This window comes from Bos indicus, chromosome 11 (assembly GCF_029378745.1).
Source record: "Bos indicus isolate NIAB-ARS_2022 breed Sahiwal x Tharparkar chromosome 11, NIAB-ARS_B.indTharparkar_mat_pri_1.0, whole genome shotgun sequence".
Classification (NCBI taxonomy): domain Eukaryota; kingdom Metazoa; phylum Chordata; class Mammalia; order Artiodactyla; family Bovidae; genus Bos; species Bos indicus.
This window is the reverse complement of record NC_091770.1, coordinates 44043365-44057583: the sequence shown is the minus strand read 5'-3', so window position 1 is coordinate 44057583 and position 14219 is coordinate 44043365. Positions and strand designations below refer to the sequence as shown.

The window sequence follows — 14219 nt, the reverse complement described above, 5'->3', positions numbered from 1 at the left end:
CTTTACTTGACCAGGACCAGAGTCTCCTGACAGGGCCACACCACTTGCTAGAAGCACTTACCCAACTTCATTTTGTGTGTCTCTAGAAAGACAGGAAGAGTGGGCTGCTGAAGCTGCTGGCCGGTGCGTCCACCAGGAGGAAGTCGCGCTCTCCGCCATCCACCTCTCCCACCCATGACCCCCAAGCAGTGGATGCCTCTCTCCAGGGCGCGGTGGGGCCCGAAGTGTCCTTGCTGTCCATCCACGGCAGGGCTGGGTCCTGTCCCATCGAAGGCGAGATGCAGGGCGCCTTGGGGATGGAGCCACTGCACAGGAAGGCAGGCTCCTTGGATCTGAGCTTCCCGTCACCCACCCGACCGGCCGCCTTCTCCACAATCGCTGTCCGCCCTGAGCCCAAGCCACTTCCCAGAGAGAGGTAATGGGCAGCTGTGTGCTTCTGGGCTTGGGTGCCGTGGTCTCTCAGGTGTGGAGCCACTCTGGGGAAAGGGACGATGGGATTCCTGGGGAGTGAACCTGCCTGGTGTCCCTCACTGTCCCAGAGACTCGGATAAAACAGGAGCAGGTCTCACATTCTGAGTCCATCTGCAATCCGAGTTTGGATTTACAAGGAAAATCTGATGGAACTGAGGTGTTCAGAGCCCAAAGAGATGAGCTGCGCCCCCAGCCCCACGGGAACCTGGAGTGATCCCACCCCGGGCAACTCTTCTGGAAGCCTGGCCCCTCACCCCAGATTGGCTCAGGGTTAAACCATATGACATGGCCCGTATTCATCTGTTTTTCACCAAAGCCAGCGATTTCATAGAGTTCAGCCCAGAGTTTCTGGATCTGGGAACTGAGTTCACCAAGGCATCAGGTGGAAGGGCCAGAGGTCAGCGTCCTCTTGGTGAGCAGCCTCATTTGAGTTATCGGTCCTTAGAGAGCTTCAGACAGGCCAGGGGCCTGCCGGGAGGAAGTACTTGCCTTTCTGAGCACCTCCTCCTCTGAGAGCTGCCTGAATGGTAAAAGGAGGGGGGTGCCCTGAGAATATAGTCTTGGTGTCTGTCAGAATCCTTCCCCCACTCGGCCACACTGACGAATGCCAGCTCTTCCATGTGGCCTGAGACACACCTCACACACCATGTACGCCATAGACACCATGTACGTCAGACACAATATGTACACCACACAACCATGTACATCAGGCACAATGCAGACACCATACACACACCATGTACACCAAACACAATACAGACGCCACACACACACCATGTACACCGGACACAATACAGATACCACACACACACCGTGTACACCGGACACAATACAGACACCACACACACACACCATGTACACCAGACAATACAGACACCACACACACACCATGTACACCAGACACAATACAGATACCACACACACACCATGTACACCAGACACAATTCAGACACCACACACACACACACCATGTACACCAGACACAATACAGACACCACACACACACACCATGTACACCAGACAATACAGACACCACACACACACCATGTACACCAGACACAATACAGACACCATGCACACCATGTACACCAGACACAATACAGACACCACACACACACACCATGTACGTCAGACACAGTACAGACACCACACACACACACCATGTACACCAGACACAATACAGACGCCACACACACACCATGTACGTCAGACACAGTACAGACACCACACACACACACCATGTACACCAGACACAGTACAGACACCACACACACACACCATGTACACCAGACAATACAGACACCACACACACACCATGTACACCAGACACAGTACGGACACCATGCACACCATGTACACCAGACACAATACAGACACCACACACACACCATGTACACCAGACACAATACAGACACCACACACACCATGTACATCAGACACAATACAGACACCACACACACCATGTACATCAGACACAATACAGACACCACACACACACCATGTACACCAGACACAGTACAGACACCACACACACACCGTGTACACCGGACACAATACAGACGCCACACACACACCATGTACACCAGACACAATACAGATGCCACACACACACCGTGTATACCGGACACAATACAGACGCCACACACACACCATGTACGTCAGACACAATACAGACACCACACACACACACCATGTACACGAGACACAATACAGACACCACACATACACCACGTACATCAGACACAATACAGACACCACACACACACCATGTACGTCAGACACAATACAGACACCACACACACCATGTACACGAGACACAATACAGACACCACACACACACCATGTACATCAGACACAATACAGACACCACACACACACACATGCCATACTCAACCTCACACACCACACACCTGCCTTTCTTCCACTCCCCTCCACCTTGGGGCCGCTCTCCCACATCAGAGCCTTCCTTCTTACATGAGACCAGCCCAGCTGCTATGGTCTCTGCAGGGATTTGGCCCTTCTCCAAGGCCCACGGCTGGGCTCCTGGAGCATCTCCAGTCAGGGTGACAGGCCCTGCAGGTGCTGAAGCTGCCCTCACATCTCCTCCGAGTTGTTTTCTTCTCAGCTCTCTCAACCTCCAGACTCTACGCGGGGCTTAAAAGACCCTGCTGTAAAAAATCTCGGGAGTCTCTGAGTAACTAGAAAATTCAGGGAATTCCTCCCATTTGCCCACAGTCCCAGCTAATCTGCATGTCATCCCTGGGGCCCTGGACACCCTCCTGCCCAGCACCCTGCACAGCTCATTAGTGACCAGCACTGCCTAGCACGGCCCTCGCCCCACACAGCCCTGCGCAGCCCTCAGGACGCCACGTCATGGCCCCCAACAGGCTGGAGCCAAGGACGTGATGACAGCAACGTCACCTTCAGGCTGGGGCAGCTCACCTGGCCTCAGGCCACACTCCCAATGTGTGGACGAGGGGTGCTGCCGCTGGCCTGTCTGTTGCCGCCTGTGTGCAAGCTGTTTCTGACAGTGATCTCAGAGGAAGGACCTTTAGGTTGAGGGTGCTATCGAGGGAGACTGCCCAGGTGTGTGTGGAGGAACCATGGGGAGCACCTCCCAGGCTGGCCAGGCTCTCAGGAGGAGGCCTTAGGAACCAGGGTACTGCCCTTCCAGGAACCTAGCTTTGGGTGGTCTGCAGCACTCCAGCCTCTGGGCAGTGCACAGGGAGTTGCGTTTCTGGACATTGCTTGGGATCAGGAAAGCTCTTGTCCGGCTGTTCTGCTGGGGTCGGCTGAGCTCCTGCCTGCACTCCCTCCCCATCCTGCCCCTGTGCACCACTGTCCGCTGCTTAACAGCCATGTCACCCAAATGAGTGCCTTTGCCGTTTGAGTCCCAGTCCCCACACACAACAAGAGGATGACGGTGCCTGGGGGTTATTATATTTGCAAAGCAGCAGAATTAGTACCCAGGAAAGGACCAACAAATTTGTTGTTCAGTTACTAAGTCATGTCCAACTCTTTGCAACCCCATGGACTGCAGCAAGCCACGCTCCTCTGTCCTTCTCTATCTCCAATGTTTGCTCAAACTCTTGTCCACTGAGTCAGTGATGTCATCCAACTGTCTCATCCTCTGTTGCCCTCTTCTCCTCCCAGTGAACAGCAAGGGCAAGGACAACCATAACAACACAAAAGATGACGTGTGTGACAGTGTCGTGTGACATCACGTACATGACAGTGAGTGAGATCATGGTGGGGGTGGTGGTCTCCCCCCTTTGATTGACAGTCCTTCATGTTCACATGCATAGATGGTATGTCCTCACCTCCCGCTGGCCTGTCAGCTGTCGAGCTCTGTTGGGATTTAGAAGTTTCTTGCTTTGATCTCTTGTGGGTCATGATAGTGGAATAATGGCTCCCAAAGACATCTCTGCCCTAATCCCCACACCAAGGATAGGATGGCAGATGGACCGAGCAGCTGACCCTAAAGTGGAGAGGTCATCTAGACCCAGGCGTGCCCGTGTGACCACAGGAGTCCTCGCAGGCAGACAAGGAGTTCAGCTTGCCTTGCTGGCTTTGAGTCGGAGGAAGAACAGGAATGCTCCTCGGGAACGCTGGCAGCTTCTAGAGGCAGGAAAAGGGGAGGGGACACAGTCTCCCCGAGACCCTCAACTGTGTCCACGTGAGGTTGTGACAAACATCAGGCTTTCAGAACTGCCAGATGTGTACATTGTTACGTGCTGTCTGTGGGAATCTGTCAGACGCTGCAGGGACCCCAGGCCCATGTAGACCTTCAAGTGTGGTGTCCAGCGTATATTCTTGCATCTCCAAGGTCCGGCAGGACACCGCTGTGATGACCTCAGTCCCTACCTGGGACCCCTTGTCCTCACCAGGGCCCCTGATGTGACACAGAGGATGCCCCCCACCCCACATGCCAGGCAGTGGCGCCTGCAGCAGTCAAGTGGTTCCTGAGCCCAGTCTGCAGGCTTGCTGTGTGTGTCTGACGCACGACACCAGGACTGTGCCGCAAGCTGCTGCCCTGCCCGTTCTCTTGGCCCTTCAGCGTCTTGGAAGGATCTGGATGGAATCCCAAATGCTTGTCTCATAGACACTTGGTCCACGTCATCCATCTGGGCTCTTTAAATCACAGGATTGCTCAGAAGCACCAAATTTTTAATTACATTCTTAAAGTTGCTTGTTTCACATCTGGCAGTTGAGGCAAAAGCTAAAACTTGTGAGAAATGAACTCACCATTGTTCTTTCCTTGGGGGGTTGGAAGGGAGTGGCAGGTGTCTGCAGAGAAGGCGGTGGTAGCTGGAAGCCATGGGGGAGGCAGCGGTCCTGATGGTCACACAGCCTGGGTGCTAGGGGTGGGAGATGCTATTTGCATGGTGTTGGCTGACCTCACAGGTGCTGCTGTGTCCCAGCAGCCACCCGTCCTCCTCCAGGGAGTGGCTGGCAGGCAGCTGCTCACAGATATGCCAGGTTGGGAGGAGCTGTCACCCTTTCCTCACCCTGAAGGGGACCAAAGTGGAAACTGGTCCCAGCCTGCACACTGCAGGCACCTGGGGAGCTAGGCCAGCCTGCTCTCTCAGCACCAGGGCCTGCTCACCAGCCCAGCCAGCCCAGAGACTCATTTTCTCTCTGCCCCTGCTTCCACCCCCTGGAGCAGGCTGGGAACAGGGTTTTTTCTGCCTGAGCGTCTTCCCCAAGCCCCGCACCAACTCCAGCCAGACAGGCCGGCCCCCAGGCTGTGTGCAGCTGGTTGAAGGAGGATGAAGTCGGCCTTAATGTTTTCATTCGGCATCCTGGTCCTTAGACGTCTGCGGGCAGATCCTGAGGAAACTTGTTCCCTGGTCCACTCCCCCCAGAATCTCATCCAGTGGGCCCAGGGTGCCCAGTCTGTGGGCCTCACTTCTAGAAGAGCTGACCTGGGACCTCTTGCTTTATTACATCCTGATTCCTCCAGGTCCAGGAAATACCAAGTCAGAGGCTCTGTGGACAAAACCCCTTGAGGACCCTGGGGACCCCCAGCTGCCAGACTCCTTCAGGGGCCCTTGGTGTGGCTGTGGCTGATGGGGAGGCAGGGCCCAGGGTACGGTCAGGAATCTCTCCCCTTCCCCAGCCAGGAAGGGGGGAGGGGGTGGGCAGCCCTCCTCAGAGAGAGGGGAGGGAGGGCCCAGAGCTCTGAGAGCATGGGGGCAGGGGGTAACTGGAGAGAAAGAGTGTCACAGTCTGCACCTCTGGCCCAGGGAGGACACCTGGTGGTTTGTGGGACTCGCGGGGCTGGGAGAACAGAGAGTGCCCTGGCTGAGAATGGCTCTCCCCAGCCCAGCCTCCTTCTCTGCCACTGCCCACGACAGGGGTGTGGGCCAGACTGAGCCCGGGAGCAGGAGGTCCCTGTCCGGGTCACCTGTGGGCCAGACCAGTGGGCGGAGCTGAGCTGGGAGGTGGAGCCATGGGGCTGAGGTGAGTCTGGAGGGAGTGGGGACAGATGGAAGCACAGGTCCTCTTCCCAGCGTGCTTCTCGTTTGAGCCATGTGGTTCTAGCCCAGGAGGGTGGTGTGGATGGTGGGCTGGGATGGGGGTGGGGTGGGGAGAGATGAGGAGCATGGCGAGGCCCAGCGCTTGGCAGGTCCATCGCGGAGACTTCACTGACCCCACATACCCAGCCCGTGGTGTCTGCAGTTTGCAGCCAGTGAGAACAGGTGCTGTGCTGGCCACCAGATCACCCAGAGTGGGGTGTGCACAGAGTCCTCAGCTCCCTGCCTGGTCATTACCCCCAGAAGGGCAGTGGGCATAGGGCCAGTGTGACACCAGTGGGATGCCTGTGTGGCCCCCAGCTGGAGGGGTGTGGACCAGCAGCTCTGCTGGGCTGGATGGCAGGGAGGCCTGGTCACAGCCATCTGCCCTCATCCTGGGGGTGCTTTAGAAGCCTGGTCCTCAGAGCCGCCTCCTTGAGGCTTTCCAGGCAGGTGTGGAGTATAGACCCACCCTGTGCCCTTGGCCAGGCATGGCTGTCTCAGATCTGGGGAGCCCTCGGTGGGGAGGGGGGCCACCTGCTGAGGCCTGTGTGTCTGTTCCTGATCAGTGCCCAGGCATTCAGCAGGCAGAAGCTCCCACAGCGGAGACCCAGGTGGATTTTATGGCATGTTAGTCTGAAAACAGGGGTGGGAGGCCCTGGAACCCTGGAGACGGTGGGCTGCTCGCTCACCCCGGTGTCTGTTTCCCCAGGTACCGCGTGGTGGTCTCATACCCACCCCAGAGCGAGGCAGAGATCGAGCTGAAGGAGGGGGATGTGGTCTTCGTGCACAAGAAACGTGAAGACGGCTGGTACAAGGGGACCCTGCAGAGGAACGGCCGCACCGGCCTCTTCCCTGGCAGCTTCGTGGAAAGCTTCTGAGGCCGTACCTGCCCCCCAGGGACAGAGGTGCAGGGACCCCAGGGGAACAGCCACCAGAGGCCCCAGTCCTTCCAGGCAGGCGGCAGGACCCACACACTGTGGGGTGGTTTGCTCCCAGGACCCTTCTTGCCCTCTACTTATGGGGCTGACAGGGAGCACGGGCCCAGCACATTTGGAGAGCGTTCTCAAGGCGGCTCCGGGCTTCACTTGGGTCTGGATTGCCCCTCACCCCATCTATACCTCAGGCACCACCACCGGGACCCTTAGCATGGTGCCCTGGCCCAGGTCATTATCGGCCAGGTCCCTGAGGCAGCGCTCGGCTCCCGTGGGCGAGGTGTACACAGTGCTTCTCGCCTTGCTACCACGGTCCTGCTCTCGTTCTTCTTTCTTACACCTTTTTACTGCAAAGCTGTTAGACTTTATAAATCTCTAACAGGTCGTACACTGCCTATTTTTCATACATCTGGTGCTGCCTTTTTGTAAAACTAGTAGGACTTGGTTGAAAAGATCTCTGGGGAGACAGCAAATGGGCAGAACTTCTGCAGGCACCCTGTGAGCCTGGGGAGCCTGATGTTCACAGCCTCGGTCCTCCTAGGGCTAGAGGGGCCTCAGCGTTGGTGGGAGTTAGGAAAAGCCTGTCTCTTTAGCCCTTCCAGTGGCCCTGCTGCATCTGGAGATGTTCTGACAGGGCTGGCAATGAAGGAACAGGAGGGGGGACCCCAGGCCGAGAGGCCCTCCTGTCACTGTAGAGAGGAGACCACACCTAAGGTTTTCACTGTCGAAACGTGCGGTGGTCACCACAGTTCAGATTTGCCACCTTGTGGAGGTTTCACCAAGTTTCCTTTAAATGGATAACTACTCTGTTCTCAGTGCAAACCTTGGTCTCGAGACCAGAGACATGGGGCTAACCAGGGCCACCAAAGGGCCATAGGAGCAGAGTCAGGGGTGGCAGCCATGGGTTGAATGCGGGCTCTGGCTGGGAAATGCTTGGCACTTTGCACACACACACACACACACACACGTTGTTTCTGTTAGACACAGATGTGTGTGATTTTGGAGGAACGAACTGATGACAAACCACGATGCCTGTGATTCTGAGTCTTTAAATAAAACTGAACGTGGAGAAGTCTGGTTTCTGGTTGGGGGAGCAGTCAGGTGGGGCCGGGCTGGGTGGGAGCTAAGCTGCTAGAAGACCCCCACATCCCCTCCACTGCCTGTGGGTGCACAGCCCTGCCACCGCCAAGAGCCTCAGAGTGGGGAACCCGTCTGTGTGGTAGGGTGGTATGGCGCTGAGGGTATGGGGGTACCAGACAGTCACACCCGGCACAGGGAGGAGTCCACTGCTGGGCCAGCAGAGCTGAGCCTGGGTGGGCGTGGGCATCTCTAGGTGCCCTGCAGGGTCTTGCCTGCTTGGAAGGGCAGAATGGCTTTCTATAGGTGATGCCCCTCCCTTGCTTGTGGGAAGCCTTCATGCCAGGAGTCATGCAGGTCCTGTGGACTAAGGGCGCCTGGAATCAGCCTCCAGATGAGCACACTTAGGGCCCTGCCTCAGGCGTCTTGGCTAAGGAGACCTGTCCTGGATCACCAGGTGCAGGGTGCCTGACATCCACCAGCAAGAGGGGTGTCAAGAGGCTGCCAGTTTCCAAAAGGGGGCTTGTAACCAGTAGCAGGTGGAGGACTGCCCATGGGCCAGGAGCTGCTCTCTTGGCCTGGACTACTGCCCAGAACCTCTGACTTTCACATCACTGGAGGTGGAACGGAGCTTAGCCCCAAGAGCTATTTCTCTCTTCTATAGGAATGGAGTGAACTTGGGGGTGGGGAGGGGAGGGGAGGGCTGCACTGCCATGATGAAGCCTCCACACACCTCTCCAGGAAACCGGACCAAAGACACTTGGCCAGATGGGCAATGGAGTTCAGTTCAGTTCAGTTGCTCAGTTGTGTCCAACTCTTTGCGACCCCATGGACTACAGCACACCAGGCTTCCCTGTCCTTCACCAACCCCTGGAGCTTACTCAAACTCATGTCCATCAAGTTGGTGATGCCATCCAACCATCTTATCCTCTGTCGTCCCCTTTTCCTCCTGCCTTCAATCTTTCCCAGCATCAGGGTCTTTTCCAATGTGTCAGTTCTTCCAATAAGGTGGTCAAAGTATTGGAGTTTCAGCTTCAGCATCACTCCTTCCAATGAATATTCAGGATTGATTTCCTTTAGGATGGACTGGTTGGATCTCCTTGCAGTCCAAGGGATTCTCAAGACTCAAGAGTCTTCTCCAACACCACAGTTCAAAAGTTATCAGTCCTTCGGCCCTCAGCTTTCTTTATAGACCAACTCTCACATCCATACATGACTACTGGAAAAACCATAGCTTTGACTAGATGGACCTTTGTTGACAAAGTAATGTCTCTGCTTTGTAATATGCTGTCTAGTTTGGTCATAGCTTTTCTTCCAAAGAGCAACCGTCTTTTAATTTCATGGCTGTAGTCACCATCTGCAGTGATTTTGGAGCCCCCAAAATAAAGTCTGTCACTGTTTCCATTGTTTCCCCATCTATTTGCCATGAAGTGATGGAACCAGATGCCATGATCTTAGTTTTCTGAATGTTGAGTTTTAAGCAAACTTTTTCACTCTCCTCTTTCACTTTCATCAAGAGGTTGTTTACTTTCTGCCATAAAGCTGGTATCATCTGCGTACCTGAGGTTATTGATATATCTCCTGGCAACCTTGATTCCAGTTTGTGCTTCATCGAGCCCTGCATTTTGCATGATGTACTCTGCATATAAGTTAAATAAGCAGAGTGACAACATACAGCCTTGATGTACTCCTTTCCCAATTTGGAACCAGTTTGTTTCATGTGCAGTTGTAATTGTTGCTTCTTGATCTGCATACAGATTTCTCAGGAGGCAGGTAAGGTGGTCTGGTATTCTCATCTCTTGAAGAATTTTCCACAGTTTGTTGTGATCTACACCATCAAAGGCTTTGGCATAGTCAATAAAGCAGAAGTAGATGTTTTTCTGGAAGTCTCTTGCTTTTTCGATGATCCAGTGGATGTTGGCAATTTGATCTCTGGTTACTCAGCCTTTTCTAAATCCAGCTTGAACATCTATAAGTTCAAGGTTCCTGTACTGTTGAAACCTGGCTTGTGACATTGTACAGGAGACAGTAATCAAGACCATCCCCAAGAAAAAGAAATGCAAAAAGGCAAAATGGTTGTCTGAGGAGGACTTACAGATAGCTGAGAAGAGAAGCTAAAGGCAAAAGAGAAAAAGATATACCCATCTGAATGCAGAGTTCCAAAGAATAGCAAGGAGAGATAAGAAAGCCTTCCTCAGTGATCAATGCAAAGAAATAGAGAAAAACAATAGAATGGGAAAGACTAGAGCTCTCTTCAAGAAAACTAGAGATACCAAGGGAACATTTCATGCAAAGATGGGCACAATAAAGGACAGAAACGATATGGACCTAACAGAAGCAGAAGATATTAAGAGGTGGCAAGAATACACAGAAGAACTGTACAAAGAAGATCTTCATGACCCAGATAATCATGATGCCAGACATCCTGGAATGTGAAGTCAAGTGGGCCTTAGGAAGCATCACTACGAACAAAGCCAGTGGAGGTGATGAAATTCCAGTTGAGCTATTTCAAATCCTAAAAGATGATGCTGTGAAAGTGCTACACTGAATATACCAGCAAATTTGGAAAACTCAGCAGGACTGGAAAGGTCAGTTTTCATTCCAATCTCAAAGAAAGGGCAATAGAGATCAGAAGATAAATGAAGTGCACAGATATCATGGCTCAGTGGACCTCCAAGACCAACTCCCAAGGCTGGGCGATGAGCCAGGACCTCCATGGAAAGAGTGTGTTGGGCATGAGGGTGAAGGGCGGGCAGTGCCTTGGGGATCTGCAGGCCAACTAGTGGGGTCCTGACAGCAGGGAGTAACACATCGACCACCGACCACCACCCCCCACCCCCCACCCCCCCCACTCCAAGAGCCACATCCAAGTCCTGGCAGGTTTCCCTTTGCTGGTTTCACCCCTGTGGGGAAGGGCAGAGGTAAGAAGAAAAGGAAAGCAGAAAGAAAATGCAGAGGTAATGGGCTCTGCCTCCTGCCCCAGTGCTTGCCTGGGCCTCAACCTGAGGGTGGGGACGAGGTTCCTTCCCAGGGACCCCAACCCCTGGGTGAAACAGGAGAAGGGACCATCCCTCTCTAAAGCAGGACGGGGACTGGGAGGGCAGCAGCGAGGGGCTGCGAGTCAAGTGTGCTGCCGGACGGAGAGCCACGGCCCCCAGTGTCCCAATCCCTCTCAGGTTACAAATGACAGAGAGGGGCTGAGGTTGCTAGCCAGCCGACAGGAGTTGGGAGCCACTCTTGGTCACCGGGTGGGCCCAGAGTGATCACAGGGTCCTTGCCAGGACTTCAGGGAGGGGGGAGAGGCGCTGCGTGGGAAGGACTCCGTGCCCAGGCTCTGAAGCTGGACAAGCCACAGTCTCTTTTGGCCCAGGTCGGGTCCTGAGTGACCCGGGGAAGCCGCTAGGCCTCGGCCTCAGTTTCAGGAGGGCTGGAGTGGGCCTATTTGAACCGGGACGGGAGGAGGGCCAGTCGGGCAAAAGGAGAGGGGCCTCCTATCAGGAAGTGTCCGTAAGGGTCCTGCTAAGAGCTGAAGGAACTGCTGAGGAAGAGGCTCCAGGTAATCGGGAGGCCCCCAAGGAGGTGAGCACCAGGGCCGCGCCGCGGAGGGACCACCAAGGGGGCGGTTCAGCTGGGACTGGGCTGGACGCCAGCCCCGCGAGGAGAGAGGTGCACCCGGCAGTGGTGGGGACTGAACACGGATCAAGGAAAGAGCGCAGATCCCTAGGAAGGCAACAAGCGGGGACTGGAGGGTGGCGGGTGGGGGCGGTGGAGGGGCGGAACGACAGGCTCTGCCTCCTGCCTCGGGGCTCAACCTGGGGGTGGGGACGAGGATCCTTCCCAGGGACCCCACGCCCTGGGTGAAGCCGCAGCCCCGCTGGGAGACAGTCCTGCCCGCTCTGTAGTTCGCAGAATGACTCTCTCCCGTGCCAGGCCCCTTAGGCCCTCGGCTTTTTGGCACCTAACTGCCCTTTTCTCTAAATATGAAAATTAAGCAGCTCTTGCCCTGACGGTTCCCAAAAAGAAACACAACGGCCCCTTTAAGAGAAGACGTGCAGCTGCCCTCGGAATCAGAAAAACGGGGTCTACGCGATACAGGGATCGCAGGCGGACGTTGCGTGGTCGCAGGGACGCAGGTGTGGCCCGGGAAGGGGACTCGGCGCACCCGTGTCCCAGGAGCACTGGACACACGTCCACAGTGCGTTCACGCACTAGACCCACGCACAGGGCACACGCACGGTACGTCGACGCTCGGGACACACGTCCACAGTACGTTCACGCACGGGACCCACGCACGGCACGTCGACCCTCGGGCTCACGCACGGGTTTCGCACGCGAGGCTTGGGCCACTGTGCCGACCCGGGAGGCAAGTTTGCAGCGGTTCTCGTTAGCTGGCTGAAGAGGCAGACGAGGAGTGGATGGCGCGCGTTTTTGTAAGAAACGGGAGGCGTGGGGAGTGAGTGTGTGTGTGTGTGAAGGTGACAGGCACACGGCTGTGCTTCGTTCGTGCCGTGTTTCACACGAGAAAGTTACGGACGCGGGGAGCGCGACCGGGCAGTGGGCGGGCCTTGTCTGGAGGTCCCTCAGCGCGTGCTGTTTTCTGTAACCACGTAAGTAACCGGCTTTTTCAAAACTTAATTTTCAGTGTAAAAGTCCAATGACCCGTTTTGAATGAAAGTCAGAAGCTGAGCCGCTGCTGCCTCTCGGGGCTACTGACAGGGATCCTCAGAGTCCGCGCTCACCCGGCGGAGACGCCTGGGCTGAGGCGAGGCGCGGGAGGCAGCCTCTGAACAGGCGAAGGAGGGGGCGGGGAGGAAACGGGGCGGGGCGGGGCAGGCCCTGGAGGAGGGACGGGGAACCTGCGCCTCCGGCGGCCCACGGCCCCTCCGCCTCACCTACCCCGACTCCTCACCCCAAACCGGCCCGACCTTCTCTCCTGGCCGGGCGTGTGGACCCTGGACAGCAGAGCTGGGCCGCCCTGAGGGCCGGGCCTGGGTGTGGGTGCGCTCTGTGTACGGTCGCAGACGCAGTCCTGACGCTGGTTTCAGACGCTGAGGCCTTCAACCCTCCAGGCTGAATCGTGTTTGGCGGCCGCCCTCGGGGCGTCGTAGGGCGGCTCTGTGGCCTGAACGCTGACTGATCACGGGAAGAGGGGGCAGGCCCTGCAACACCACCAAGCTACCCACACTGTGGCACGTCCAATTCGTGCTTCTGAAGTCAGCCCTTTAATACGCATCTTAAATGTGCGTCAGAGCCCTAGTAAACGTAAATCATACTGGGAATGACCTCGCAGCTGCTCGCCTGCCACATTGCAGATTTATGTTTTTTCAGCGAACTCATCAAAGGACCTACACTTTATTTATTTATTTCTTAAGTAATTTATTTATTTTTGGCTGTGATAGGTCTTCGTTGCTTGCATGGATTTTCTCTAGTCGCCGGGAGCGGGGACTGGCTGCTCTCTAGTTGCGGTGTGGTGGCTTCTCTTGTTCCTGAGCATGGGCTCTGCGCACGCGGGCTTCAGTAGTTGCCGCGTGTGGGCTCAGTAGTTGTGGCACACGGGCTTAGTTGTTCTCGGCTTGTCGGATCTTCATGGAGCAGAGATGGAGCCCGCGTCTCCTGCATTGGCAGGCGGATTCTTTACCACTGAGCCCCCAGAGAAGTTCAGGACCTACAGTTTTAATCAAATGCTTCACAATCTTCTGTGGGGCCCAGTCAAATCACTGTCAGTCCTCAGGGAGGTCTCTAGTGGCATACCACGGGGCTCTGCCCAGTTGAGTATTCTATAATTCAGGTGAAGGCATTAAGGTATTAAATATCACATCTATCAATTGCTCAAAGCTTGGCCACACAGGTAGATATAACAAGACGGCAGAATCACCGACATGCATTCCTCAAGGGAAGAGATTTCATGCACAATTAAAGTGATTGTAGAACCGTATTTCCAGAAATGTGTGGTTTATTGTGTTTGACCAACCAGCATGACTGGGTTCTCCATAAGGAGGACATGACAAAAGTAAATCCCAAACTGCCAAGGTGAGTTCAGAGAGAGGGCCCCCCACCCCTGAAAGTCTAGCTGAAGGCAGGTGCAGCGGTGGGGCCTGGGGAAGGGTTAGTGGCCACACAGCTGCCTTCAGGAATCAGGAGTTGGAGAGGACTCCCAGGTTGGCTAGGCAGGACTGGAAAGGCAGGCAGGCTTCCCTCAGTTTCAGACCAGGTGATTTCC

General features: G+C 55.4%; 1 protein-coding gene and 1 long non-coding RNA gene across 5 annotated transcripts in view; both read left to right on the top strand.

Annotated features, from left to right (window-relative positions):
- Window positions 1–7994, top strand: part of SH3RF3 (SH3 domain containing ring finger 3) — a 160657-nt gene extending 152663 nt beyond the window's left edge. For 2 of the 3 annotated variants that reach the window (XM_070798748.1, XM_019970219.2), the window contains 2 exons: window positions 87–415; window positions 6700–7994. In XM_070798748.1, the coding sequence (XP_070654849.1) occupies window positions 87–415; window positions 6700–6868 (498 nt within the window). In that variant the 3' untranslated portion in view covers window positions 6869–7994. Of the gene's footprint in view, window positions 1–86; window positions 416–3624; window positions 3706–6699 lie in introns of all 3 variants that reach the window. The other variant, XR_011569270.1, reaches the window with a different exon arrangement.
- Window positions 7995–11843: 3849 nt separating this feature from the next.
- Window positions 11844–14219, top strand: part of LOC109566111 (uncharacterized) — a 37444-nt gene continuing 35068 nt past the window's right edge. Inside the window, exon 1 of one of the 2 annotated variants that reach the window (XR_011569269.1) lies at window positions 11844–12429. This is a non-coding gene — a long non-coding RNA (uncharacterized lncRNA). The remainder of the gene's footprint in view (window positions 12430–14219) is intronic. The other variant, XR_002181752.2, reaches the window with a different exon arrangement.